General features: G+C 32.6%; 2 protein-coding genes across 6 annotated transcripts in view; one reads left to right on the plus strand and one right to left on the minus strand.

Annotated features, from left to right (window-relative positions):
• The first annotated feature begins 4,256 nt into the window (after window positions 1–4,256).
• Window positions 4,257–24,699, plus strand: LOC123688726 (synaptic vesicle glycoprotein 2B-like). Of its 2 annotated transcripts, none has more exons than XM_045627367.1 (11): window positions 4,257–4,467; window positions 17,180–17,377; window positions 19,914–20,076; window positions 21,593–21,771; window positions 21,830–22,014; window positions 22,080–22,255; window positions 22,438–22,600; window positions 22,679–22,793; window positions 22,922–23,081; window positions 23,208–23,335; window positions 24,484–24,699. In XM_045627367.1, exons 1-11 carry the CDS (start codon window positions 4,395–4,397, stop codon window positions 24,537–24,539), a joined length of 1,596 nt encoding a protein of 531 aa, XP_045483323.1. In that variant the 5' UTR covers window positions 4,257–4,394; the 3' UTR covers window positions 24,540–24,699. The 2 variants fall into 2 exon arrangements, with proteins under 2 accessions (XP_045483323.1, XP_045483324.1); XM_045627368.1 differs by lacking the exon at window positions 4,257–4,467 and adding an exon at window positions 11,306–11,482.
• Window positions 24,700–25,816: 1,117 nt separating this feature from the next.
• Window positions 25,817–27,896, minus strand: part of LOC123684734 (coronin-2B-like) — a 28,697-nt gene continuing 26,617 nt past the window's right edge. For all 4 annotated transcript variants that reach the window (XM_045624138.1, XM_045624145.1, XM_045624164.1 and 1 more), the window contains one exon: window positions 25,817–26,851. In XM_045624138.1, coding sequence (XP_045480094.1) covers window positions 26,472–26,851 — 380 coding nt within the window. In that variant the 3' untranslated portion in view covers window positions 25,817–26,471. The remainder of the gene's footprint in view (window positions 26,852–27,896) is intronic.

Below are 27,896 nucleotides of genomic sequence, written 5' to 3' on the forward strand. Positions count from 1 at the left end.
ATTTTGTAGGAAGCTTGACATGGTTATTCTAAACAAGGTGAATCTTTGACTTGTACATATATTTCAACCGAAGATTACTGAGGTCAAAGGAAACACTTTTTTCCTCTACTATTTTTCCGATTCGGCTTGGTTGAAAAGATAGGAAGGATGTTGAAAATCCATGAAAAAATGTTATTTTTAGTTATATCTCGCAAATGGAATGGAATTAGAGGATTTTCGAAATATAGACTTGTATTGATGTAGAATAGAATAGAATAGAAAATAATTGTTTTATTCATCCTGAAAAACATTTTACAATGCATAGGACATGTCAGAAATAACAAGAACTAAAGAATGTCATTTAGATTTTCCTCTACACTATAATAACATTTCTGTAGCAATAGATTTTTTACTACTTTACGAAATTTTAATCTATTCAAAGTTTTTATGTCATTCGGCAATTTATTGTACAATTTCATACATTGGTACATGCGTGACTTCTCAAATTTGCTTGTGTTGTGGCCAGGAATCGATCAAATATGCAGATTCCTTGTACCATAACTATGAAAACAGAACAATCTGGCAAAACTCTGTTCATTTTCCTTAGCATAAAGAAAGATTTTATAAATATAAATACAATATTTGACAATATTTCATGACTTATAAACAGTGGTCTACAGGACGATCTGTTATTTATTACGAATATCATTCGCAAAATACGTTTTTTGCCACAAATATTCTGTGCAACTCGAGCGAAGCACCCCAAATCTTAATATTATATGTTGAATGACTATATACCATACTATAGTAGATTGATAATAAAGCACCGAGTGGAAGCGAACTCCTAAGTCTACTGATAGCGTAATAGGATGAATCTTTTGCGAACATAAAAGTTAAGTCAACTCCAGAATGCCCAATATGGCCACTATACTCAGTGAAAAGAAAAGCGAATCAGAAAAAATAGTGAAGGAAAAAATTGTCTTTTGACATCAGGAATCTTCGGTTGAAATATATGTACCATTCAAAGACTCACCCTGTATATGCAAAATCTCCACCTGATCAGATCTGTTATGACTGAAACGTATTTCTTTCTAAATGTTCTTGAATTTTATTTGATTTTCTTCTTCGTTGGTTGTTTGTCACCGAATTATTGGTAAATTTTCGATATTTCTCTTGAATTATCTTTGGTTCTGCTGGGCGATCAACATGAGGCTTTGAATTGTCATTCTACATCCGAATGCAAGTTTTCATTTGGTTAAAATATTCATTTTCGAAATTTGGATTTCATTAATTTAAAAACTGCATGTTTTAAGTTAGAAATCGTCAGAATCTCGCATCTAGATGAATTAACCTACAAAAGAGACAACTTAATAAATAATATCTCGTACGATAGATCCAACGGTTATGCGGCCTCAAACGGCGCATGATTGAAAAAGTGCTCAAAAGCTCCTTTCTCATTCTACTAATCTAAATAGTGGTGATATCATTGAATTAGGATACCCATTGGTTTATCGAATAATTACATTCATAGTTTGGAGGGTTGATAATCAAAGGATGGTTTTGAAGAAAACATCATTTAGGAAACCCCTGTTTTTGTCTATAATTATCTCTCAAAATCTTATACATTCGTCGATTTCGTAACACCCATTATATTCCAGAAATAAAAACACATAATTGGTGTTCCAGAATTTTGTACACTCAATGTTTAATATTGATATATTTCACATAGGCCATAATACCTACATAGAATGCGACTATTTATAAAGTCTAGTTGAACTAGGACCATCATTTCCTGAGAATTATGTACTATTACAAACAAAACAATCCACCTAGTATCTATTTTTGTACTTTGCGACTTAATCAACACTTCTTCAGTTCAGCTCCAGAGCAACATATGTTCGTTAGTCCAGGATCAAGATTACCAAGATACGATAAATAACCCAAAAATAGGAACCATTAATCTTTCCGATGTATTATATATTATGTGCTAAATATTACCCCCCGAAATTTTTGACAGTTCACGTTTTCTTTTGGAATCAGTTTAATAAAAAAATTCATTCATTATGCCCCTATTGCAGATCACAAAACTGTTGTAGGTATGTATTGTACAAGATGTGATTTATTATGATGTTATTGTTGTTTTTTTATCGGAGTGACGAGATCTGATGATACTATTTTTCTGAAATCCAGCATGTATTACTTAGAGTATTTATTTCACATACTGTAAAATACATTTCAACCTAGTCTGATTTGTAAAATATTGAGAATTTTTTCGATATTCAGTTTTTCAATTTTCTATGTTTGTGACGAAGCAACCAACACGAAAATTTTCATAAGGCTTGAAATTATAATTTTAAGTGTACGGGCCAAATCTTATCTCGATCAGATTTCTCATTGAGCTCAAAATTATTTTTTTCATCTCAATGCAAATTTTCATCTCAACTGAGTATGTAGTTTTGTAATCATAAGGAATTCAAAAGCTCAAAAGGAACAATTTACGGAACACCTAGTCGGGTTATGCACATACTTAACAGCAGTATTCGAGATCAGAACTTACCTTGAAAATTTAAAGTTTCTAGGATTTGCCGTTGGAGAATTATCGAGTTAACCTAACCTAAACAACTTTTTTTTAATGGAGAGAAATCCACTTAATGGACACCCAACATGTCTCGATAGATGTGAAGCTCCTGTCGGTACCTGAGTTGAGGTTCACCCTTATGTCACTAACCATAAGAGCATACTCACTAAAAACTTTCATTACACCTACACCGAACTCGTAGAGAAAGGTTTTAAGGACGCTAACCTTCCTCTTACGCTTTCAGCCTTATTGCGGCCGGCTCACCAAGGGTTTGGTACTCTACAGCGGGATCTCCTTGTTTCACGCTGTCCTACCCTAATGGAGTATGTGATAGGGCAGGAACAGTTCGTTGAATATGGTAGAGCCATCCAGTAGGTAGCCTAAAAAGCTTGAAGCATCTACTTATCTATGAGCTTCCTCGTTCCGTGGTTTCCCCCATAGCTCTGATTACGGAACTTAAGTCTGAGGTAGTTCCCTGTGAGGAGTTGGTCGGCAAATCTCCTCCCTTAGAACTTATCACCACGAGGAGATGCCTCTTGACTTTGGTCTCCACCCAAGGGTCTTGCGACCCTTGCGAACTAGCCCGACTAAAGCAAATACTCCTCTCAGCGTAGGATTCGCCTTAGTTCTGCCAGGAAGTGATAAGATGGTAGTTTTTAAAGGTTTTTTTGTGATTTTGACCGTGAGAAGTGGCGTTGAGCACTTTGGTATCCTCGTTTCCTAAGATTCGAGGGCATAAAAGTCACCCCTCGAATAGTGTACCGATAATTACACTATAAATTCTAAGATGGCGCCCGCGGAAACATAAGTAGCCCCTATTGTACCATGTACTCACAGCCAAATGTTGGCATCTTCTTGCTTTCTTCTCGGCCACATGTGTCCTGTTCTGCTAGACCTGCTAATAATTTCCACCTACCTTTATGGCCTCTGTTTGGTTGGTTCTGCGCCTCTACCTTCTCCTTGGTGGTCCTTTGGCTGGCTGCTCTGCTTCTCTTATTGCTCGTTCTGCTAGAACCTTTCACTTGGAGGGGTAGAGATTTGAGGATATTTTTAGGAGTGGGCAAGGTATTGGCAAGAAAGTGGTGTTTGGGGTGTTTGAGGTATAGGAATGTAGCAGGATGGGATTAGCCATGCTACATTTTCTAGCCAGTCTTAGTTTCACTGTCTACTTTACAGCAGGCAGTTACTACAAGCCCCTTCCAACACGGCAAGGTGCTGACCTCGGGGGAGAACCTTTTCTACTTCGAAAATTTCAATTTCTAGGATTATCGTTAGAGAATTTTCGAGTTAATCTGATTTGAGGATGTTTTTAGGAGTGAGCGAGGTATTGGGGAATGTAGCAGGCTGGTATTAGCCACACCATATTTTCTAGTCAGTCTTAGTTTCACTGTCTACTTTACAACAGGCAGTTTCTACAAGCCTACAATGAAATCACCGCAAATTCAATACAAAGGTTTATCATTTTCTCTGATATATTCATTTATCAAGTTAATTTAATTCTCTATATTGGATAAGATATCCATTTATACTCTGTCATATTAATGACATTGAATATTTTTTGCAATGCATATTGCACATCAGAGAAATCTCAGGATTCAACACGTAGGGATAAAACAGAGATATTTCAGTCACAATTCAAATAATAGAGATAACATAAATACACAATACACAATGTTATCAAATATTCATCTTCAGGAACAGTATAGGTTTACATTTAAACTAAAGAAGTTTGAGTCATATGAGTTCTGAAATTATAGGATATTTTTTTCATCGCACCTGTAGGTGATAGTGAAATTTTCATCGTTTGTTATGCATCTCACAGTTTCCACATTTGAAAATGAAATTTCCCAAATATAATGAAGGTGGATCCTCCACTTATGGAACAATTCGACTGGAAGAGAAAATAAAATGTAAGTGGTTCTATTAATGTTAGGTACTCGAAAAAAAGCATATTATAAATAGGGATTTTGTGTATAGTCTCACAACTGAATTTTTGTTTTTCTGAATAACCTGAAATTCTCATTTCGATTGTAAAATATGAATGAATCTTTTCCCGGAAAATTAGGTTCATAATTTTTTCACTAAAATCATTTTCTTTTAAGTATGAGAAACTAACCTATAAATTTTTAATTACGATGACAGTTAACATTCTCTGATGCTTGCCGTAAAAACGATAACTCTCGAAAGGTTACAACTTGGAAATATGAAATTTTCAGGTTAGGTTCAATTCTCAGATGCCGCGGTTAAGTTCGTTAATAGGCAAAACCGACTAGGGGTTTCGTAAGTATGTTCATTCGAAATTTTTCTCCTGATAATTTCAAATTCTATAGAAATGAAATTCTGTATTTAGATGTTACAGAAAAATTTCAAGCTTCATGGATTATTCAATGTTGATTACGTTTCCAGAAAAAATTAAGAAGAATATTGAATAAAAATTCTGAATATTTCATTGATGACAGATTTAATCGAGTTCAGATCAATAAAAAATTACGAGAATACGAATTTGATAGAAAGAGCAGAAGATCATAATATCACGTCAGTGCTTTTATTATTTTCACCAAAATTAAATTTACTTCGATTAATGTGGTTTTCAAAAGTCAGCTGATTAGGTATGTAAATGATTTTCCTATACGAATTTCACTTAGAGGTTTTTCAGATAATTGCAATGAAAAACTGAATATTTATCTAACCGAAAAAACAATTGGATGTGATAGTCGGAATATAAAAGAGATTACATATGAGGAATGATACTCTCGTTCTTGTATTTTCCCAACTATGTCAAGAGTTTCCGTACGAGAATGGGGGTTTTATTCAGAGAAAATAATCAATATTGCTCTTTTCGTTGAAAATCGACAAAAATTTTTTCACTATATGTTTCATGGAAAAGTGTTATTTCATCACATAAAAACAAATTAAATTTTCTTCTTGATAACAACGATTCATATTTAGTGTATCCCTTGAAATTTTTCATTCATTTCTATCTAAGAAAGCTTTCAACATAAGTTTGAATGCTGACAATTGAAATGCTGTTTACTATTGATGCAGAAAATTACCTAATGGGATGTGTAAACAAAGATCAGGTATTGTTTTAAGAAGTTTTAATATCTAGTACTTTGAGAATGATAAACCTTTTGAATCCTTCGAGGAATTTTCCATTTTTCCCAAAATTTTAGTGTTTTCATGTTGAAATATATATAATTCAGAGAAACATATTATGTAAAAAATTGATAGACCCCATTGTAAATTGTACGATATTTTCGAATAAAATTTGCGAGCTGTTCACTTGAGTAAATTTTTTATTATTTCATCTAGTTTCGCCCAATTTTATGACATAAATAATATACTTCAAAATACGAATTAAATTTTCAAAATTCATAAATATTCAAATTCAACTAATGTGGCAAGAACTTTCCATGTAGAACTGATATTTATTTATATAAAATATTCCAATCGTACTTGAACGACTCCATAAAAACGATTGTCCAGTTTTAATTTTTGATATCATACCGCAACCATGAGCGCACGTTTTTTAAACCCTAGAGTTGAAAATAATATTCATGCGATTGTATTAAATCATATCAATAAAAAGAAAAATCAGTTACACAACAAACTAGAAACCGAGTAAAATGCTCATGTTATTAATTCACCTACGGACCGCACTGGTATATGCGAATCATTAGAAAAATAATGAAAAAGTGACAGTTGCAGCCAAAAAAAGTAACCAAATCGGCATGCGGTGGAACGAGGACTTTATTAGCCAATAGAAACAACCAAATATTCACATTTTGGTTCCAGAGACAATCTTCTAATACCAAGGTTTATTTAAAAAACCAATAAATATTTACAGATTTTGATTTCCGGTCTGTTGACGGTATAGTGCATTTTGCTCAATTTTGGGTTGTAAAAAATGTTACTCACCACTTGCAAAATGCGTTTCAGACCTTCTTGAACAATTTTGGCTGATGCCTGGTGGTCTGTGTCCGCACATCTTTGCTCGCATCTTTGTAAGAGAGATTCAAATGATTCAATTGCTACAATTCTTATCCGATTTTAATGAATTGTGGTATAGAAATTCAGTAAATGGGGAGTAAATGGTCCCATATGAAATTAAGCTGTTCCAGATAAAGTGTGGGCGATGTGAATTTTTTTCAGGAGATAATAGACTGAAATAACTTAGTGTTGGCTGTTGATTTTTTAGGAGCAGAAGACAAATACGCATAATGGCAAAGGTGAATGCAAATTTCAGGCTAAATAAAATAAGGAATCCAATTGAATAGTTTTTTTTGTACCTATATAATATTTTATCGCTATGTTCTAGTCTTAACTGTCTGAAAGTAACGAATTCTTGAAAATTTCATTAAAATTAGAAAAATTATCTCTGGTTTCTATCACGAACAACCTTCCTCATTTAATTTGATTGGAATTGAAAGAATGATCAATTAACCATTATGTTAAATTTTCCAAAAGACATAAAAGCCTAACTGCTCATCTGAAAACAAACAAAAAACGTTATAGGAACATTATGTAGAATTTTCTCCTAAAATAAGTTGATTTATCGTATAATTCAAAGCTACGATTCAGATATTTGTAATTCATGGCAGTATTTTTCTGAAACTACCACAACTGATCCAGATATGATGAGATTAGATTCGAGATTCTGATTTTCATGAAGCTCTTTTGAACGTGACAAGCCTAGATTTCCATATAAGCTATGCAAGATTTTCGTTTAATGACCTGAATACTTTTTTTTTGCATACAGTGGCGTATCATACGTACTGCAATCAAATCATTCAACAAATTATAACATTAAAATATTCGAGAAAATCACTGACTAGATGTCAGCAGCTTTCGAGAGCTGGATCATTCATGCGTCAATTGCGTCCTTGGGGACCACATATACATTTTCTCTGGTATCCAAATCCGCAATTGCGTATGAATTTCATATGGTTCTAATGTAATGATGCGTATGTAATAATAACGCAATCATTGCATTCTGCATGAAGCTTAAAATTTGTGTTTCTTATTCAGAAGCATCATTTTATTCTAATAGAATTGGTAGTTTTGATGTTTACGGCCGGACAGACAGAATCATGTTTCACATCGAATTTATCATTAATGAGTGGAACCTTTTCGTTTGATAATGTTAATTATGAACGTGAAAAGATATGAGATAACAATTATCAGTGATTTTCCTACGTTAGTAGATAAGCCACAGTTACGCGTCATAAGTGGGTTTTGGTTGAATTAAATTTGATTCCATTTTAATTTTCATTTCATAAAATAACATTGATTCTAAAGAGAACGATTTCATATTTTTCATTCCACCTTCTTTTTGAATTCTGCAGATTCATTATATTTATATATTTAGATCTATGAATTGCAGAACATCATCAAAATATTATTCTGGCTCGAATTGACTGATATAGGGAAAATAAAGGTTCTAATATAGGTTTATTTATTATCTTTACAGATACATTGTATTAAGGAAGATTATTGTAATTTATTATTCTTAATTCGAGAATCTGGTTTTAATGAATTTGAATTGTCCAAGTTCATGATCTTCTTATAAGCACCCTGTACATTTTTGGTTCAAACCGCAGTCTTATAAAACTACATAAAAGGGGTTTTTCCGAAAAAAAACTTTTTCTGCAGAAATATTCAAAAAAATGTGAGTCAAGATGTGGGATCAAGATGAAATTTGGATTTAGATATAGAATTTCATGTTAGTCGCTTAATCAGAACCATAAAAATTCGAAAAAGATATAAAGACAAAATATTATCCAAAATTTCTGTGATCACAAAACCGACGGAGTTTTCAGTATTGATATGGAATACATAATAGATTTTTTTTGGAAACAGATGATGAGATTAGATTTTTGATTAAGATTGTTAAGATGCTCTATGATAAGCCTAGACCCAAGACCCACAGATTTAGATACTATGGAAGATTTTAGTTTAATGTTTTGAATTCTATTCTTTTTTACTTACAGTGGCGTATCGTACGCACTGCCAAATTATAACAGTAAGACATTCGAGAAAAGCACTGACTTGATGTCAACAGCTTCTGAGCGCTCGTTCGTTGATTCGTCAATTTCGCTTTTGGATAACACTTATATACCTATATAATGTGAGCCCATTTGTTACCTAATATCCTAATTTTTGATATTCTCCAGTATATCTCCTTCATGGAAAAAATCTGTTTCTATCAAAGGTTAATAATAATTGAATGATTTCCGTGAGGAAATTATCAAAAATTTGGTCCGATGTTCCAATTCGATACCTGTCTTCCAATCAATCATAGATAACAATTACAAGCTAAGTGATTTTCCTATTCGATAGTTTCCTCATGCATTATTATGCTTTCTTATTTGGTTCAGAAGTTAATTTTTGAATTTTATTTGAATCAGAGCTGTCCAAAATGTTATTGACTATTCGACAGTAAATATGGATGATTCCTTAAAAAATGCATTTCAAAAGCTTTGGAGTAGTTGATGGATATGAAAAGATCTCATTCACAAAATTACAGAAAAATTGTATTTTCAGAATTTGATGGAGCTCTACCAATAACTTGCAATTTGCGGAATTTTATTTACAATTTATTTCACTTTGAAATTGTTTTCGTCTTTTCAAACCGTCAACTCTCAAACTGATCTTGTCTCATGACCACAGGTCTGAAAGCAATGACAACAACTACAGTTTTCGGGGAATGTATTATGTTGATTAATAAATCAAGCTAATGTGAATATTTGAAAAAAACATTTTTTTCATGTCATAACCTATCTATAAGCTCACTCTCATTTTAAATAGCACGATACTGATGATGAGTTTGAGCCGTGTTTATTTTGCGTTCTCTAAAAAATGTGAAAACGCGCTTTTTATCGGTAATTTTGTATATAAAAACTTCATTAATTGACTCATCAATAAATTTCACAATATTTCATCTAGTCAAAGCTTAGACTTTATTGACTGATATCTTTTTGATATAAAATACGAAATATTTCGATATAAATACGAAATATTTATTTTCCAATATTCTATTATTTCGCTACACAGTAGCTTCTTCAGATTTATCACATTTTGAATAACTGAACGCATGATAAAATAGTGGAAAATTGTATATTTATAACTCATATTTATTGAAGATTGAATGGATTTCCACCCTGTCAATCAAATATAATGACCCTTTCGATCATTGGTTTAAATATTCGACCAATTGATGGTATTTACCGATGACAATATTTTTTTACTAACCAAGACGATAATTTTGTTAATAAGTTGTGACTCCCTTTTTGCATTTTTTGGAAAATTGTTGAGGATGTTACAGTTTCATCATTTTTTTTTACATTTGAGGTTTGACAATTGACATAAATAACTATAATAAATCTGATTTTCTGTATATAAGGTGTAGTAAATATTATTATGCCTCTCTCATAAAACCCCTCGTCACTATTGGAAAAAATTGAGACAGTCAATTTTCTCTCTGTTGAAGCGAATTGTTCACCAGCAAAATTGTTCGGCATGGACAGAAATATGGAAATCACTTGGTGCTAGGTACTGTGGATGCACCTTCGAACCAAACTCCCGTAGCTTCTGGCGAATCACTATCAATGTGTGTGGACTGGCGTTTTCCTAATGGAAAACATTTTCTCTCCTATTGCTCGAAACTGACCGCTTCTGGGGGATTGTTTCCTTCAGGTGATCCAATTGTTGATAGTACATCATAGTAGATAATTCCCTGCCAATTCCACCAAAAATACACCAAAACCTTCCTGGCCGTCAATCCTAGCTCGACCACCGATTCCGCCGCCGGCTCACCGCGTTTCGACCTCGACCGTTTTCGCTCGACGTTGTCGTTTTCATCACCAGTCAGTCACCAACTGCGTCAGAAATGGGCCGATTTTATTGCGATTCAGCAGCCATTCGCAGATAGAAAGTCGGTCCATGAGGTTTTTTGCGTTGACTCGTGTGGTGTCTATAAGTATATCGAGCTTCTTCTTGAGACCAGCCTGATGCAAATAGTTCCAAACGATGTTTGCAATATTTAGCTCTCGGGCAATCGAAACAGTGCTTACATGACGGTCGGACCCGACAATGTCCATGATGTTATCGACAATTTCGACAATTGGCCTTCCAGTGCGTGGTGCATCTTTAAATTTAAAATACCTGAACCGAACCAAAATTGCGAGTGATTGGCTGTTACAGTATCAGGACCATAAACTTTATTCACATTTTCAGCAGCCTGACTTGCATTTTCGCCTTTATCGAAGAATAACTGTAAAATATAGCGTATTTTCTCTTTGCTAGTGTCCATCTTTGAGGCGCTCAAACTAAACTGAGCCAAGTTCTCACAAAACTGTAAAACAAATTTTTTGTAGTACGAAATCTCATCTTTCTAATGCTATCTAGTGGAATCCGATCGGACTTGAACAAGGCGAGATACAGATAAATTGAGAAATCTATGGGAAAATAATGAATTTCTTTTCACTACATCTAATATATAAAGATCTGTTTATCCAGCTACAGAAAAGGTGTTCTACAGGGGACTATTTTTAGTCCTTATATTATTCGATATGTTCAAGTTTTCATATAAATTTAAAAGCTGCGCATCTATTAACAGAAACGAAACAATCCAACCAAACCAACCAAGATTACGCTAGGAAAACGTTAGTTTAATTGCGGTAAACATTTACTCTAATACCCCTCGTACATCAATCATTTGATGGAATTTTCATTATGACCCGCTACAAGTAGCATTCACTTGACTTCGGATACCGATTCCGATCACACGGTGGCACGAGCACAAAATGTAATTTTCGCGGGACGCACTTTGTTGATAGTTTTGACGCTTCGGCATTCAGTTGGATCAAATGAAGAAAGAAACGAAACATGAATTGGACCCGCAATCTCCTCTTCTTACGCAGCCAGGTATGTCACCAATTATTTCATGATTTCACTATATGGTGCTGAAGCGTAATTCATAGAATTTTTTTTTTCGGGAAACGTTCGAAAAAGTTATTCCATCACAATTCAAGAGATGGATTAAGATGACATCACCGAAAAAGTGAAGAATTTTGATCAATTACAGATGGAACAAGTTGAATAATGACTACGACGTCAATGTCTTTCAAGACTCAATTTGAGGGCTAAATTAATTCATTATGTTTCGTATTTTTGAATGTTTTTTCGGCAGAGTTATAGAAAATAATATTCAAACTATAGTGGATCCTCTTGAATATGTATCAGGTGTCCCAAATTCGTTATCTAGTGAGGAGATTTCAGAAGCCCTTTGAACAAGAAAAAAATGAATGGCACATTTTCGGACTTGATTTTTGAGAGAATTCATTTGGTGAAAACCACAACCTCATAAATTCAACTGTTTTCAAGCTATAGGAGAAAATTGGCATGAAATGAAAAGTTCACATAACTTCTTTCTTATTGGTTTTATTAACATGAAACAAAAATATCCAAGAGGCATTTTTTTAGAAGAATCCATTGGTGTAATAATTCATTCTTGCTGCCATCAGTTTTGAAGTTCTAAAACAAACTTGTGTTTTTTTTTAATGTAAACCATAACAGTTTCTATAACAAATAAAATTGCTTAATTTTCTCTCTTCAAAAATATATAACATAATATATAAATTACCTTTCAAACTATGAAAATCATCGAAAGTGTCAGTTTCACACCATAAATCAACCAAGAGCTTATCTATAATAATCTATGAACAGATAATTAAAATATTCTTTGGCCACCAAGGTCTCCGGATTTAACATCGATAGATTTTTTCCATTGGTCACATTTAAAAACAACATTTATCAATTTGAAAATGTTGAAAAAATTTAACGGTGTTGAATCCGGAAACCTGAACCTGAAACTTTCGATGTTTTTTATAGTTTGATAAGAAATTTATATATCATGTTATATATTTTTGGAAAGGGAAAAAATAAGCGATTTCATTTGTTATAGAATTTGTTATGGTTTATATCTAAAAAAAAACACAAGTTTTTATGATAAATTCAAAACTAGTGGCAATGAATCAATAGATTCTACTAAAAAAAGTGCATGTAGGATGTGTTTGTTTCATGTTGATAGCACCAATAATAAATAAGCAAAGAGAACTTTCATTTCACGTCGTTTTTTCTATTTTCTTTTTTAGCTTGGAAACAGTTGAAACTGAAAATATGCCAATCATTTTTTTCGAGCCCAAAGGGGTTCTGACTTCTGAGATTCCCTCACTAGATGACGAATTTGTGACACCCGATACATATTATAATTTTTATTTGGTTTTTTTGTTGTGGAGTTGAGCAAACTAACTCCTTATGGTTCATGATTTGAAGTGATGATGGTAAATTAATACCAATCTGAAAATCAATATTATTGTTTGATAAATAATTAATCATTTTTCCAACTAAAACGATAAAATATGTCATAAATGAGGATTTGTTATTTTGAAAAGAAAAATACCTATAATGTTATTATCCAAGAAGTTTTTAAAGTCATAGTCCAAAGCAAACATTTTTTGTGCAGTTCTAGGAAAAAACATTATTTGCTCTCTAGAGAACCTACTGACTCAGATGGAATGAACAGGATCAATGATTAAAAATAATATTGTTTTAATTATAATAAACAATTATTAAAAAGTGAGACATTGAAGCCACTCGGTTTTTTATTTTAATGACCTAATGAATAATAGGTTATTGATGTTTCCGAAAAGTTATTTTGGTACATACTTGAATTATTGCGTGTATATACCTTCAATATGAAAGAAATTTTTCAGAATTGAAATGATTTTTAGTAGTTACCATCTTTTTTCTACTTAATGTTAGGTTAGTGGGTGCCTCAAGACTAATACAAATCATTCCCCCTTTTATTCTAAAAATACTCTTATGGTTTGTTATTTTCAATAAACCTTCGACACCATGCAGAAAAAAAATTGAATGAATAATTTCAAAGTTAAAGTTTCGGAAAGTGAAGAATCCAAAATCTCACGAAAATAATCGTTATTCCAGAGTTTTACTTGAAAATTATAGAAGCCCTTCGCATTCTATTCAAAATAGGTTGATATATCACATTGATAAGCCTAGTTTGAGAACCCAATCAATGGATTTTGAAGGCATAAATAAATAAACCGCGATATAAATATTAGATACAACTGATCTTGCATTAGATTGATTGCTACGATAAAAATAAATATTAAGTATTATCGTAGTTTCAGCTTAATTTTTGAGCTTTCGTTCTCTAGAACAGATCGGCTTAAGATTTTGTAACGATGTCTTTGATATTCGAATTTTGAGCCAGGAATGGTTTCAAACGATAAAGTTCGATTCACTGATGATATTCTCAATTTCAATTTTTTCCGATCATTTTAAAATTACCTATTCAATCAAAATGAAATGTTGCATTCAGATGTGAAAAACAATTTCAAGCTACTGCAAAGTCAATTGCCCAGATCCAGTCTGATCCAGAGAAAATTCCTGGAGAATATCGACAGAAATTTCCGAATATTTCCATGACAGCAGATTCTACCCGATTGACTTTTTGCGTGTATATCCAAAGAATATAAATCTTCGTGTGGAAGTTTGTGTCGTTAGAGTTTTCAGAACCATATAAAATGCAAGCAGAATAACGAAAAAAAAATCCTAATGCATTTCAGGAAGATCTCGTCATCAGAATATCTCATCTAGATTAATTTATTTATTTAATTAATGATGGAGATCTCGAGAGCTTCTGTCACTAAGACAATGCTTTCAATAATTTTTTTCTAAGCATTAACACTTTAGTAGTTATTAATTTACCTGGGGTCAAATTCCGCAATTGATTTTTATTATATAATTCTATGATCTACTTTAGGTATATATGTGCTCTAATTCAGAAGGAAATATTGAAAATAATTCTATAATTTAATATTCTTATTGAAAATTCAACTGCGATGAAAAATTCGACACAAATCTGATGATTCCAACAATGAATATCAAAACGATTTCCTTATCACCCAGTTTGGAACTAATGTCTGTTTCTTAAATCGTAATAAAATGTTATTACCCATAAAGTTAAAATTCAATAACGGTTGCTGTTTTTTTGCGGAAAACGGTCATAGCGGAGAGAATGGAGTTAAAGTTCATCAATTATATAACAATAGGGACAAGAGTTCACTTCAAGTTGAATGCATCGTGCATCTTTTTTGCCCCCTCTTTTGTTGGAAAGGTTTACTCTGAATCTCTTGAAAGAGAGCCAAATGTCCACAATTTGTTCATCATTATTCTGGACAACAAAACATGATGTGTACTGGCATCTCATCAGTAAAAACTTGATAATTTGATGTTATCATAATCATGGGATTCAAGTATCGATAATTTTTTCTATGCAAACATTTGATTGTGAAATTAAATAATCTAATAGATGAAGATAATCTCGTTGATAGACGAAATGTTTTTGTCTGTATTCTTTCCATTAAAATATTGAGATTATGATATTATTGGATATTCTCTATTTGTCTGGATTATTTTTGTGACCTAAGTAGTTTCGATTGAAAATAGTTTTTATCACATGATTCAATCTTGAATAATTTTTTGTTTCAACTTTTGCAATAATCCAAATAGTTCTCAATAAAAAAAAACTTAAAAATTGCTTTCTTAGCATTATGTTCATTATACTTATTTTCAATATCCTACATTCTCATTTTCAAAAATGTGGAAATGTCTGTTATTTTTTCAATTCAAGAAATATCATTACTATATGTCTCAAATAATGCGAACCTTATTCAGCCATAACTTTTGTTTTTCATATTATAAACCGAATTTTTAATGATTGAGGAGAAATAATATATTATAGTAAAGTAGTTTTTCTTAAATTATGATACTCCCTAATCCAATAATTTCTCAGTTAATTGTGATTTTCTTGATTTATGATGTATGTAGAGTCGAATTCATCTTATCTCTTTCATAAGAATATTTTGTGTCAATAGCATTCATAAAAAGGTAGTTGATAATGAAGATGATGAATTTTATATGTATTGGCCTATATAAAAATAAATGAAAAAAAAATGCTCTTACAACATAAATCGAGAATCTCAACTAAAAGTTTTAAACAGAAAAAACAGAAGTTATGGTCACATCCTGTGACGATATTTCTCAGGTCACAGAAATATTCTAGCTCAGTAGAGAATATCAAATAATTTTATAATCCCAATTCTCAGATTTCAGATAAACCTAGATTTCCAAAAAAAACCTATTGCCCCTATTGGCTTTCGAGCTTGGGACACCCTGTATAATTGAACGATAGTACAATTAGTCCATTTTCATTTTCAATTTAAGATTCAGCATAAATCGGAGAAATATAATTAAACTTTTCTAAAATCTGGTCACATTTTAAAAATTAAAAAAGGAAATGATAATAGATTATAAAATAGTAGATTTGAATATCTAAAAATTTGATGAAATTGTTTTACATTATGGCTTCATCAGGTTTTACATTTTGACTGAAGAATTTCAATCGTTCAAAAATGAGTATATATAAACGGACCTCTAATACCTATGGACTTCTATATCAGCAGAGTTTATTCAGTTGCATTTCATCGATGAAGAATGATGATAAATATGCTGTATCTTAGTGCCGATTTGGAACTACCTTTGTGGTCTTTGGAAACGTTTATGAATAAAATATCACATTTTTATATACAATATTATAATAATGAAAAGAATTCAGGTTGTCAAGGAGAAGAAAGATTTACTTAACTGTTTGCATCAATCTAATCAAAGTAAGATTTCTTTTCCTTTTTTAACAAATAATAATAATAATGATAATATTTATTTCGAAAATCTTACACATACACTTTTACAATATATATATAATCAGAACGATATATATGTCAAAGAAAAAACAAATATAAATTCTATGTTGGAGAATTGAGATAGTCATGGATTGTATATGGTTCAAGATCTAGTAAAAACTTGTGTAATTCTTTTTTGAATCTATTTTGTTGATCAATTTGCCTTATTCTTGGTGGCAATTTGTTATAGTACTTCATGCAAGAATACTTTGCTCCTCTCTCCGTTACAGTCAATCTATGAACTGGATATACATATAAACAATTTCTATTATTATGAGAATGTGATGGCAAATTTGAACTGAAGTAATCTCTATTCTTGAAAAGAAACATTATACACTCTTCAATGTGTAGCGCTATTACTGTTAAAAATTTGCTACTCTTGAAATAACCTCTGCATGAAGCTCTAAAATCAAGTTTATTTATTGTCCTGACTGCTCTGTTCTGTGTCTTAAATATATTGTCCACTGCTCTGACACTACCATAAAAAATTAAACCATATCTAACGAGGGATTCAAAATTTGAATAATAAATCATCTTCAGGCCATCTTTGCCGAGATATTGTGACATTACTCTCAAAGTATAACAAACCGAGTTCAATCTCTTATTGAGGTTTTCTATATGAGCTTCCCATGATAGAACTGAGTCTACAAAGGCTCCTTCTAAGTTATTAGAACTATTATACCTTTGTCCAGTGGTCATTTGTTCACCTTAGACAAAACGGTTAATTATTTCATTTGCTCAACTGTTGAATATTGATCAAGTGATATCCTCATCAATTTGGTGTTGGGATTTACAGTTGCTGCAACATTCGAAGATGCAATAACAGCAACAAGATTCGGAAAATTCAACATATTCCTGATTCTTGTGTCAATTCCGGGAAGATGGTCCAACTTGTTCGAAACGACTACCATGTCATACGTATTTCCTGCAGCTCAATGTGACTTAAACCTCAGTTTGGGTAACAAGGGTGTACTCAACGCAATCACTTATCTAGGTAAGTTACAATCACTTTCACTAACTAATAAAATATTCTTCCTCAAGTAGATTGTAGGCAACGTTCATCTCCTTCCTTCAGGAACTGATTTTTCACATATTTTACATTAACAGTTTATTTAGATAGTTCTACAATTCACAATGTGTTGGTGGAGACCTAACAGACGAACTATAATGCACTATTTGTTTCTTAATATTGAGAAACCTTCAGGCTTTGTTTGATTTCATAATTTTCCATCCAGGATCAAAGACACATGGTGATCTTATAGATTTGTCGCCTAACCTATTGCGGGTTTTTGTAACTGTGAGAGAAGCTCTGGAAAATTGTCTTTCAACAGGAGCTGAAGATGCTGGCGTTGATGAAAAACCCTAGGCCATTTTGGCCAAGTTTGGAAAGATATTTCCGAAACTACCAAAATCTATTATTATCTTTCATAGAAATGTGAGAAAACTGCTAATAAAGTCAAACTGGTGAATGCTTCTGTCTCTCGGAGCTCGAGGACTCCCCTTATTTAGTTTAAGCGCGCACGAGGTTGCAGAAATATATGCCCTGAGACGCGTGCATATCAAGCTCAAGTTATGTCAAGTAGCTTGATAACAAGTAAAGCAATAAATATCTACAATCAAGTCAAGTCAATCTCAAGTATGTAATTTTTCACGAGCTTGATTTTCAAGTCAAGTAGTTTGTTAAAATGTCAAGCTATTTGGTTTGATGAATCCCTAAATCCCCAGCAGCTGATCGGATCATTTAGTGCTGATACTACTCTATTCCACGCATGTCACCGTTTTCTGGATTAAACCTGAATGAACTCAGTGTCATTGTACCATGCCAGTAGATACATTTTAAGTCCTTTAATTATCTACTTTTCTTTCGTTATCGCTTTTGTGATCATGCGCAAATGAACTTTGCCGATCATTCAAGCTCATTGATGATAACTGATTTCATAATTTAGACGGAAAAATAAGTGAGTAATGTGGTTATGTTTATCACTATGCGGAAAATGGTATTCTTGATACACGTGCTGGCGTGTCAACAACGTGGTCATCGGATAATTTTTAACTGAAAGTAGGAGACGATGTATATGCCGACTTAAAAAGGATACCTGCACACATTAGAGGAAGTGGCCCCCTGTCAAATTGGCTGAATTTTTGATATGTTATAGTCCAAGTCATTCAAAACAAAAAATTTAATAAGCAATAGTTTTTCTATGGGCTAGTTTGGACGCTTGACCCCCCTGAATACTCTCATTTGTTATCCATGGATAGACAAAACAAAACGTGATCCTGGATAATCATCACTATTCTTAGTGAGCAAAATATGAACACTCATTGATATGATATGCTATTAATATCATTGTTCTTTGGTGTTGCTACATTTGGTCAGTTATACAGTGTGTACTGATTATCTGTTTCAAATCTCGACTCTAGCATGGTTTTTGGTTAAAACAGATAAAATACAACTTGGCAAAGGCGTACGACAAGGGGATACCATCTCTCCTAAGTTATTTACCTCAATCATCTGAGATTCGCAGACGATATAGTCTTGTTGAGCACAGACATTCAAGAACTGAACAACATGCTTAATCAGCTAAACGAACAATCTAAGCGAATAGGCCTAAAAATGAACCTAAGTAAGACCAAGATAATGAGCAACAATGAAAATAACATTACCATCGATAACGTTACCATAGAAAATGTGGATCATTATATATATTTGGGTCATAAAATCAAATTAGGTGTGGAAATAAAACACAGAATCCAATTGGCATGGGTGGCATTCGGAAATATGAAATATATCTTTAAAGACAAAGAGATACCCATCAACCTAAAGAAAAAAAGCTTACGACAGCTGCATCCTACCTGTTTTTACCTATGGCTTGGAAACCATGGCAATAACCCAAAAAGCAGCAGAACAACTGAGAGTTGCACAAAGAGCCATGGAGAGAATAATGTTGGGAGTTACCTTGAGGGATAGAATTCGAAATAGCCAGATACGTGATAGAACCAAGGTAACAGATGTTATTAAAAGAGTAGCAAGCCTAAAATGGCAATGGATCGGCCATGTGGCGAGACAGGAGCCGGACAGATGGACCCAGAGGGTGATACTATGGAGACCAAGAGGGACAACAAGAAGTGTGGGCTGACCATAAAAAAAATGGATCGATGACGTCAGAAGAGTAACGGGAGGACAGTGGATGAGATTGGCAACAGATCATGTGGCATGGAAAAACCTGGAAGAGGCCTATATCCCACAATGGATGGACACGGGCTGAAGAAGAAGAAGAATGATTTTCTTTATTTTGTAATGAAAAAAGATACCTACCAAGAACTCTTGCAAAATTTCGTGATGCGATCATCAAAATCACATCAAAGCAGAATATCGAAAAAATAATTAAAGCACTGACGTGAGGTTAAGAGGTTTTGAGCGCTCGTTTTTCACGCTCCAATTGCACCCTTGGTGACTACATATATTTAAATAGAGTTCTGTGGATTGCCAATTTTCACATATCTGTATTATTATATATTTTTTTCTTCAGGAATGATGTCTAGTGCTTTTTTCTGGGGCTATCTGTGCGACACGCTAGGAAGAAGGAAATTGATGATCACTGGGTTTTTCCTTGACGCTTGCTTTGTTATTATTAGTTCCATGTCACAAACATACGAGCTACTCGTGGTGACCAAATTTTTAGGGGGATTCATGTAAGTGTATTAATTAAACCTAGTTAATATTATTCTAGATTTATGAGCATTAAATCCCAACCAAACATTGTAACGGTCTCTATACCATATGCTCAATAGTCATGGAGTATATCAGACCACATACTTTATAATTGATCTTTGTTAAACTAAAATTAATCAACTATACATATATTGTTCTTGCCATAATATTGGGTAGAAATAGTAGAAACGTTCATGGTTATAATTTTGTTAACATTCATTCTCAATTTTTCACTTATCTATTGATTCTTTGATATTAATGACCTACTTGGTGGGATGTGCAATTCACATCATGAAATATATATATATATTTTTTTTATTGACAAATCAGGAAAAATTTATAGTGAGCTAGTGAAAAAAAAATTCAGAGTTTATATTTCATATATTCAAAATTTATGGCACAAAATACATAAGTTTTATGGCGTATGTTCAACCATTAATATAATTGAGTAAATACCCTGTCCAACTGACTTCTCGAACCGTTCATTAAGAAACCCATCCATATTTTATGATGGTTATGATGTTATCGTTATTCCTCTTTTACACATCGGAATTGTAAGACAGCTCGTATCCTGAGAACGAAATTCCCTAATAATAAATGTATAGGGTGTTCCATCCCAGACGAGCTACCCTGTTAAGAAATCTTAACCCATAGTGATTGGAGAAACTTCTTGAAACAACAATGATTTTGTTTGGGGATAGCTTTTGAAGTATATTTGAGGCTTGAACCAGCAACTCCCTGAGAGGGGGCGCTTCAATCCCTCAAAACTGAATTGGAGAGAGGGATTGAGTGATACTTCGTTTAAAAGTTCTTTGAAGCCTCTTTACAACGGTGTATGCAAAACGTTATTTTGATGAACCGTTCCGACAAAAAACAATTTCTTAACTCAAATAAGCCATCTTGAATATTTAGGTTATTTTTACAATGTACAAGTCCATTTTTAATAAGCCCTTTTAAAAAACTTGAAAAAATTAAGAAAAAGCATATTTTTGAGAAAAATTAATTGTTTTATTATTGTTTTTGATTTATTTATAATTAGAAAAAGAAAGAAGTCCAGCAGGCAAAAAAGGTTCATCAAAATTACGTTTTTAATACATCGTTGTAAAGAGCCTTCCAAGACCTTTCAAATGAAGTATCTCTCAACCCCTCTTCCCTATTCAATTTTGAAGGGTTGAAGCTCCCCTCTTAGGGGGTTGCTCATTCAAGCCTCAGAAATACGTCAGAAGATGTCTCCCAAACAAAATCATTCGACATGTTTCGGGAAATTTTTCCAGTCACTATGGGATAAGAAATATACGGGGTGGATTTTTTTAATATTATGTAAATTAGGTAATGAATCAAGTCAGGTTAGTCAAAAACATTTTTTCGAACATTTTTATTTATGAGCTGAAAAAATTAAGTCTCCGGTTGACTTCAAATCTAGGCTCAATATGTATTCCAAAGATATTATCTCATTAGTATATAATTTTTCAATAATGTTATTTATGCCTCTTTCAGTATCAACGGCCCCTTTGCTGCCTTGACATGTTACCTATCGGAATTTCACAGCTCCAAATACAGAGCTAGAGTTCAAATGGTTCTTGGACTGGTCAATAGTACAGGATCAATTTTTTTACCATTCATAGCAGGATTAATATTGCCATCTGATGTACAGTACAACCTCTTCCACTATTTAAGTAAGATTTTCATTTAATTGATTTCAATTATAAATGTATTCATTCATATTGTTTTCAGGAATACATTCTTGGAATATTTTCTTGCTGGTTGCAGCATGTCCTTCCTTAATTGCAGGATGTATATTTCTACTTTTACCAGAAAGTCCAAAGTTTCTGATGACCATTGGGAGAAATGACGAGGCTATGAAAGTGATGCGATCAGTTTATAGCATCAATACAGGACAACCTCCTGACACATATCCTGTAAGTTTGGGTGCTAAAATATCAGGGATGTCAATTGCATTCAACTCTTCAATTCTTTGTTTCAGATCAAAAGTTTGATAGCCGAAAAACAACAGGAGCAGGCAGATTCTAACGGAGAATACAAAAGAGACTCGAAGCAAGCTTTGAAAGAAGGTTGGAGTCAGATAAAACCTTTGTTTATTCCACCACTCTTGTCGAACATGTTGCTGGTATGTGGTTTGCAAATGTTAATTATGATGAGGTAAATTTAAGACTAATTATTGCTAGGTGTTTATTTGTAATGTGGATAAGTGTTGGAATAATACTAGGAAGAAGAAAAAGCAAACAGATCACACGAATAATTTTGGATCCCTAAACTATTATTGTAGTTATTGTATCGTATTGATTCAAACTGAATTGCATCTTTTATTTCTTTCTTTTCAGTCTCAACACTCTGAGATTATGGCTACCTCAATTGTTTCAAGCTATAAATGATTTTGAATACTTCAATAATGGTACTTCGGCACCCTTGTGTACAATGTTGGATATGATAAGGCCACAGCCTCGAAACATATCTGCAGTTCCCGATATACACACGTGTGTGGTGGTGAGTTATCACAGTGTCTCCTCATGTTAGAGGCTTTTGTGTAGTTAGATGAATCTACAAATACACTTATTTTCACAGAATAACAATAACTCTAAGGTGTATACCAATGTTATGATAGTTTCCACAGTAACTGTTTTGGGATATATTGCAGCAGGATCTCTTATCAATATTTTAGGAAAGAAAACATTACTATGTGAGTATTTGCCAGAAGACATTATTTTTATATTCTCTTCCGAATGTGATACACTTGTTCCTTGTTTGTTATGACAAACGTAAATTTAGAATCTTATGAATATTTTCCATATTTCTTGTTAATTTCAGTTATACTTGGCACAGTATCTGGTATTGGTGGATTCTGTTTATATTTTGCAGAGAGTTCCAATGAAACTTTGATAATATCGTCTATATATATTGCATTTGCAAGTATTTGTGTTAACGTAATACTCAGCGTTGTTGTGGATCTATTTCCAACAACCTTAAGGTATGTTATTATTGTATTTATTACCTTATGGTGAAGGACAATTATTTAAAAATAATCCATAAGCTTCAATATCATTGTAGAAAAAATATTTTTCATTACAATTTTATCTGAACAAATAATTTTTAGGACAATGACTGTTTCCTTAACTATGATGGTTGGAAGAATGGGCGCTATGTCTGGAAACTTGATATTTCCCTACTTGTTGAAACAAGGATGTGCACCACCTTTCGTTTCTATAGGAGTTGGCATTTTAAGTAAGTTGTATATTTTTCTTCCACGAATTTCTTTTGATTTGTTATTGAAAATAGTAAACAGCAGGGCCGGCGTTAGGGTTGAATCAGTAAAGAGACCGTTTCACGAGCCTCTATTTGAGGGGTGGAAATTCGGCCCGGTTTGCTGGCCCCCTTTTCATATTTCATGCTCGATCATTAAAAACAACATAAGGTTGTTCCGCCCTGCTAGGTTTGTCAAAAGTCCCTGCAATATAAATCTCAAAACCGCCTTTATGATAAATAACACATGGGAGCCCAACCGATATAAACAGAATTCCCTATTACCATCATTGAAAGAGGGATAAAATCATTATGTATTTCACAATAACGAAAAAAAACTATCTTCGTTTTCGAATTATTTGGAAGCCGATGTTCAGACATTCAACATTTGGAAAATTCCTACAATTTCGCATTAGAAACTAGTTACTGTTAAACACAATGTTTTCAGAGGTACACATACTGGTAATCCCAATTAGTTTTCGAAGAAATATTTTTCATTCACTAGAATTTAATTTTTGTACACACGATTGTAAGATTCTTCTTCGGTATAAGAAAGTTCTGTATTATCATCGGAGCAGGTGCTGTTTTTTTTTCTGGGTGCTCATGAAGGAGATCATGTTGTTACGCTCTTTCAGCAAAGGCGGCGAAAAATTATTTGCTTCAGGCGCCAAAATTACTTGCGCTGGTCCTGGTAAACAGTTGAAATCGGTCGAAATAAGGCTTTACAAACCAACCTTCATAACTATTCACAATTTATAATATTATGTAGAATCCAAATATCCAACGAAAAAACTGTTCGTTCACTATTCTGTGCTTTTCTCGAAGTTTGATATGAAAATGGATTGCTATACCGCAGTTTTTCCCCTGGTATTATAGTATATTGCTGCAATAATAATAAATTTATGAATTTTACTAACAGAGCCTAACTTCGTGTGGTTATGGATTTTTGAACATTTCATTAGGATTTTAAAACGCAGATATACTTACGAGGTCTTTATCATATTTTTTTCATAATACTTGAGATAGACTTCAGTATATTACTGTAGAATAAGCATTGATTGCACATTATATACATAAATTTATATTTCATTAATTGTTATGGTTGATAAAATAAACTTGATTTTTTTCAGGTGTTGCATTTATTGGGCTTCTTCTACCTGATACCGAAATGAAGGCACTCCAATGACACGAGATATTCAAGGAATATATGTCAATTTTGAACAAAAAACCGAAAAAATTATTGCATATCAGTTTCAGTATTGTTGAATTTGCTAATTATTAAAAGTTGTTTTCTTTTTTACGATTCCTTTACATTCAAAGAATGAATAAAATCTATTTGTATATCAGATGGATACGAATTTATCTAACGTGAACCTTCCTAATCAAATAATTTATTCGAAAGATTTACCTAATTCAGCCTTTTAAACACAAATAAGAAGTCAAAACTTCCAGGTCGGTGATCTGAAACCGAAAATATATAAAAGTAATAACCAAAATGCACCTTTAAAAGGTTCGAATTTTCACCTTTGCATATACAGGGTGTCACATTTGGATATACAGGGGAACTATTTTGAAAAATAAAATTCTTTTAAGTTTCCCATTCTATTCTGTGGAAAAAGGTCTGTTGCAAAATTTCCATATACTCGATACTTTTCTCAGAATTAATCAAAACTCACCATCGGTGCTAACCAGCTTCCATTCTATTTCTTATAATGAATGTTCCATAGAATGAAATGCATTACGAAGATTTTGTTGTTAATTTCAACCACTAATAATAATGTTATTGTGTAAAAAAATTGTGTTATCAACATCTACTTAGTGCTTCATATTATGTAGAGTTTTATGACTCGGTTTTTCAGAACCTGTAAAAAAAATTAAAAGTCGTCAATTCGTTAACAACCTTTGAAGGCTCAATCTTGAAAGGGGGGTCGATTTAGAAAAAAATGTATATGAACTACCCCTTCTAATTATCATCGAGGAATCATGTCCTTAACTCCTTCGCATTTATTTACAGACACCCTGGATATCGTTATATATCAGAACAGAATCAATGAAGAATTACCGGCGAAAAAAGTCAAGAAAGATCATTTACTCTAGTATTCCCGCAGGGCAGGGTATACAGTGCTTGGACCTCAGCTTTTTCTTCTTTACATTAATGCCATACTGAAAATGAAGTGTAGTTTAGAAATATTTAGTTTTGCGGTTGTTGTATACAAGCACTTGTCATCTTAGAAAACACTGAAACAAATCATCACTGAAGATTTCAATGAAATGAGTAAATCAATATTGATTTTCCACTAATTTCTCAGAAAAATCGTCCTTTTTTCGTTTTGCTTGATATTTTCAATAATAAATATTTGGAACATATGATGAAAGCCTTGAGATCGATTTTTTTCGAACTTTATAACATTTTGATTGAATTTTTTGAGGGGTTCGTAATCAAGGTATTGAAACAGAATGGGATAAAAATAAAATTTTTATTTGAATGTTCACATTAGCAACATTGACAATTTCATTAGTCCTCAAAAAAGGTAAGAAAGTTCATACTTAGTGTGATGCTTGAGATAAGCGAAGCTACCATTTTTAATTTTCAGAAGCTTCCAATTTTTATATCCACCAAAAATAATATTAGTGCGCATTAACTTTAAAAAATGAGCTCAAAGCGCTGCTGTAGTAAAAAGTGCTGGAAACACCTATTGATTATACTATTTTTGGTTGGATCAATAATCTCAAACTTTTTACCATGGAATTATAATCATAAAAAATTTCGTAGTATCAAAAATGAAACACTTTTACTTTTGTCAGCTTATGAATGTATGAAAATATATCCTATGCCTATGCTAATAAATTTCAAGCTATAAAAATAAGCTTTGAAACGAATTTTGCTTAGAATATTTCTAGCTTTTGAGTTGCATGTTTTCCACAATATAGCTGGAATGGTTTTCAAAATGACAGAATAAGAATCAGAATAAAAATCAAAATTAACGATTGATAAATAACACAAATATAAAATATAAAGTCTAAATCAACTAATACGATTATCACATTTTAATACAAAATATACAAATAGGAAATAAAAAAATTATACTATACACTTGTCGAGAAACTGAAGAAAAACTTAGTTTTTATTCTGGAGTTTTTTCACTACTTCTTCAAGTTCCTTTATCTTTCTGTCTTTTTGTGCTAATAATTTCTTCATTTTCCGTAATTCTTCCGCTTGTTGTTTGAATAAACTTCTCAGGTCGTTATCTGTGTTCACATTTTCTCCGTTTGATACTTCCACGTGACCGAAAATCTGTTGGAGTTCTTGGAATTTGGTGGTTTGGTTTGTGTTGGTCTTCAGATTCTTTTCGTTTATCAAATCTTTGGGTCTGTAGTCTGGAATTGTTTCGGTTGAGAGGAAAGCAAACTTTTTCTTATTGTTGTTCATTGCAGGAGGTTCAATAACTGGTGAAGTGAGTTTGGGTTTCTTCGGCATCTGGATCTGAATATTGTCGCCTGAAAAAAAAAATGGAAGTTTCTGTCAAATATTCGCATTTAATACTATACAGGGTGAGTCTTTGACTTGTCAATATAGTGTGAGGATAAAGTAAGAAACAAAATCCATAACCCTGTTATTGAATGTTTTCAACCAAAACGCTCGGTCATCTCAATTTACGTTTCAATTAATTATCGTATGACATAAAAATTTTAACCCAATTTTTTTTGCTGATTTATTAAACTCACTTAATTGATAGTGTGAATCAATTGGCACAGAAGAAAAAATTTTTTCAGAGATAATGATACATTTACTGCTAGAGTTGAAAATGAAACTTTCTTTGAAAAAAAAATATTTATTTAACCCAAAAAACAAACGAAAATTAGCACATATGTTCAAATTGGGCTCCGTACAAATTTGCGCTAGTACCAATTTTTTACACCATCATCTAGGTAAATTGAAGGTACCATCTAATATATCAGCAGAATAAAAATTGGTGTAGTCCTCAGAGTAATAAACAAAGATAGAAGAAGCATACGTCATTTTCAGTAAGTAAATTTTGTCCCAACATTGACATATAGTGCGCGGAAATGAAAACATATCAGTGATACGATATTTCACTCAATTCGCGAGTTTCTCCACAAAGAACGCACTTCTTATGGAATCAACGTACCTATCATATTAACTCAAAATATATTGAAATTAATACCTAAATATATCAAAATACATTCAGAAAACAAACTTCAAGCGCGCCAAACGACGTGAAACAACCGAGAGCAAAAGTTGCCAAACCTTGGATTTCTACTGAAATTATATTTATTATTTTCTGTATCTACCTACTGGTAGATACAGAAAATAATAAATATTCTGCTCATTTTAAATTCGACATTAAGGAAAAATATCGGATTCCAAATATTCAGATTTACATATTTAATTGGGAATCACTCAAATAAATACACTGCTCAACAATTGATAGGGATCACTTACTTGTTCTAAATTTATTTCTGAAATATTCGCTCCAAGATTATAAATTTAGTCAGATATCAGAGTATTTTCAGTTGATAA

The sequence above is a fragment of the Harmonia axyridis genome, chromosome 1 (genome assembly GCF_914767665.1).
Source record: "Harmonia axyridis chromosome 1, icHarAxyr1.1, whole genome shotgun sequence".
Lineage (NCBI taxonomy): Eukaryota > Metazoa > Arthropoda > Insecta > Coleoptera > Coccinellidae > Harmonia > Harmonia axyridis.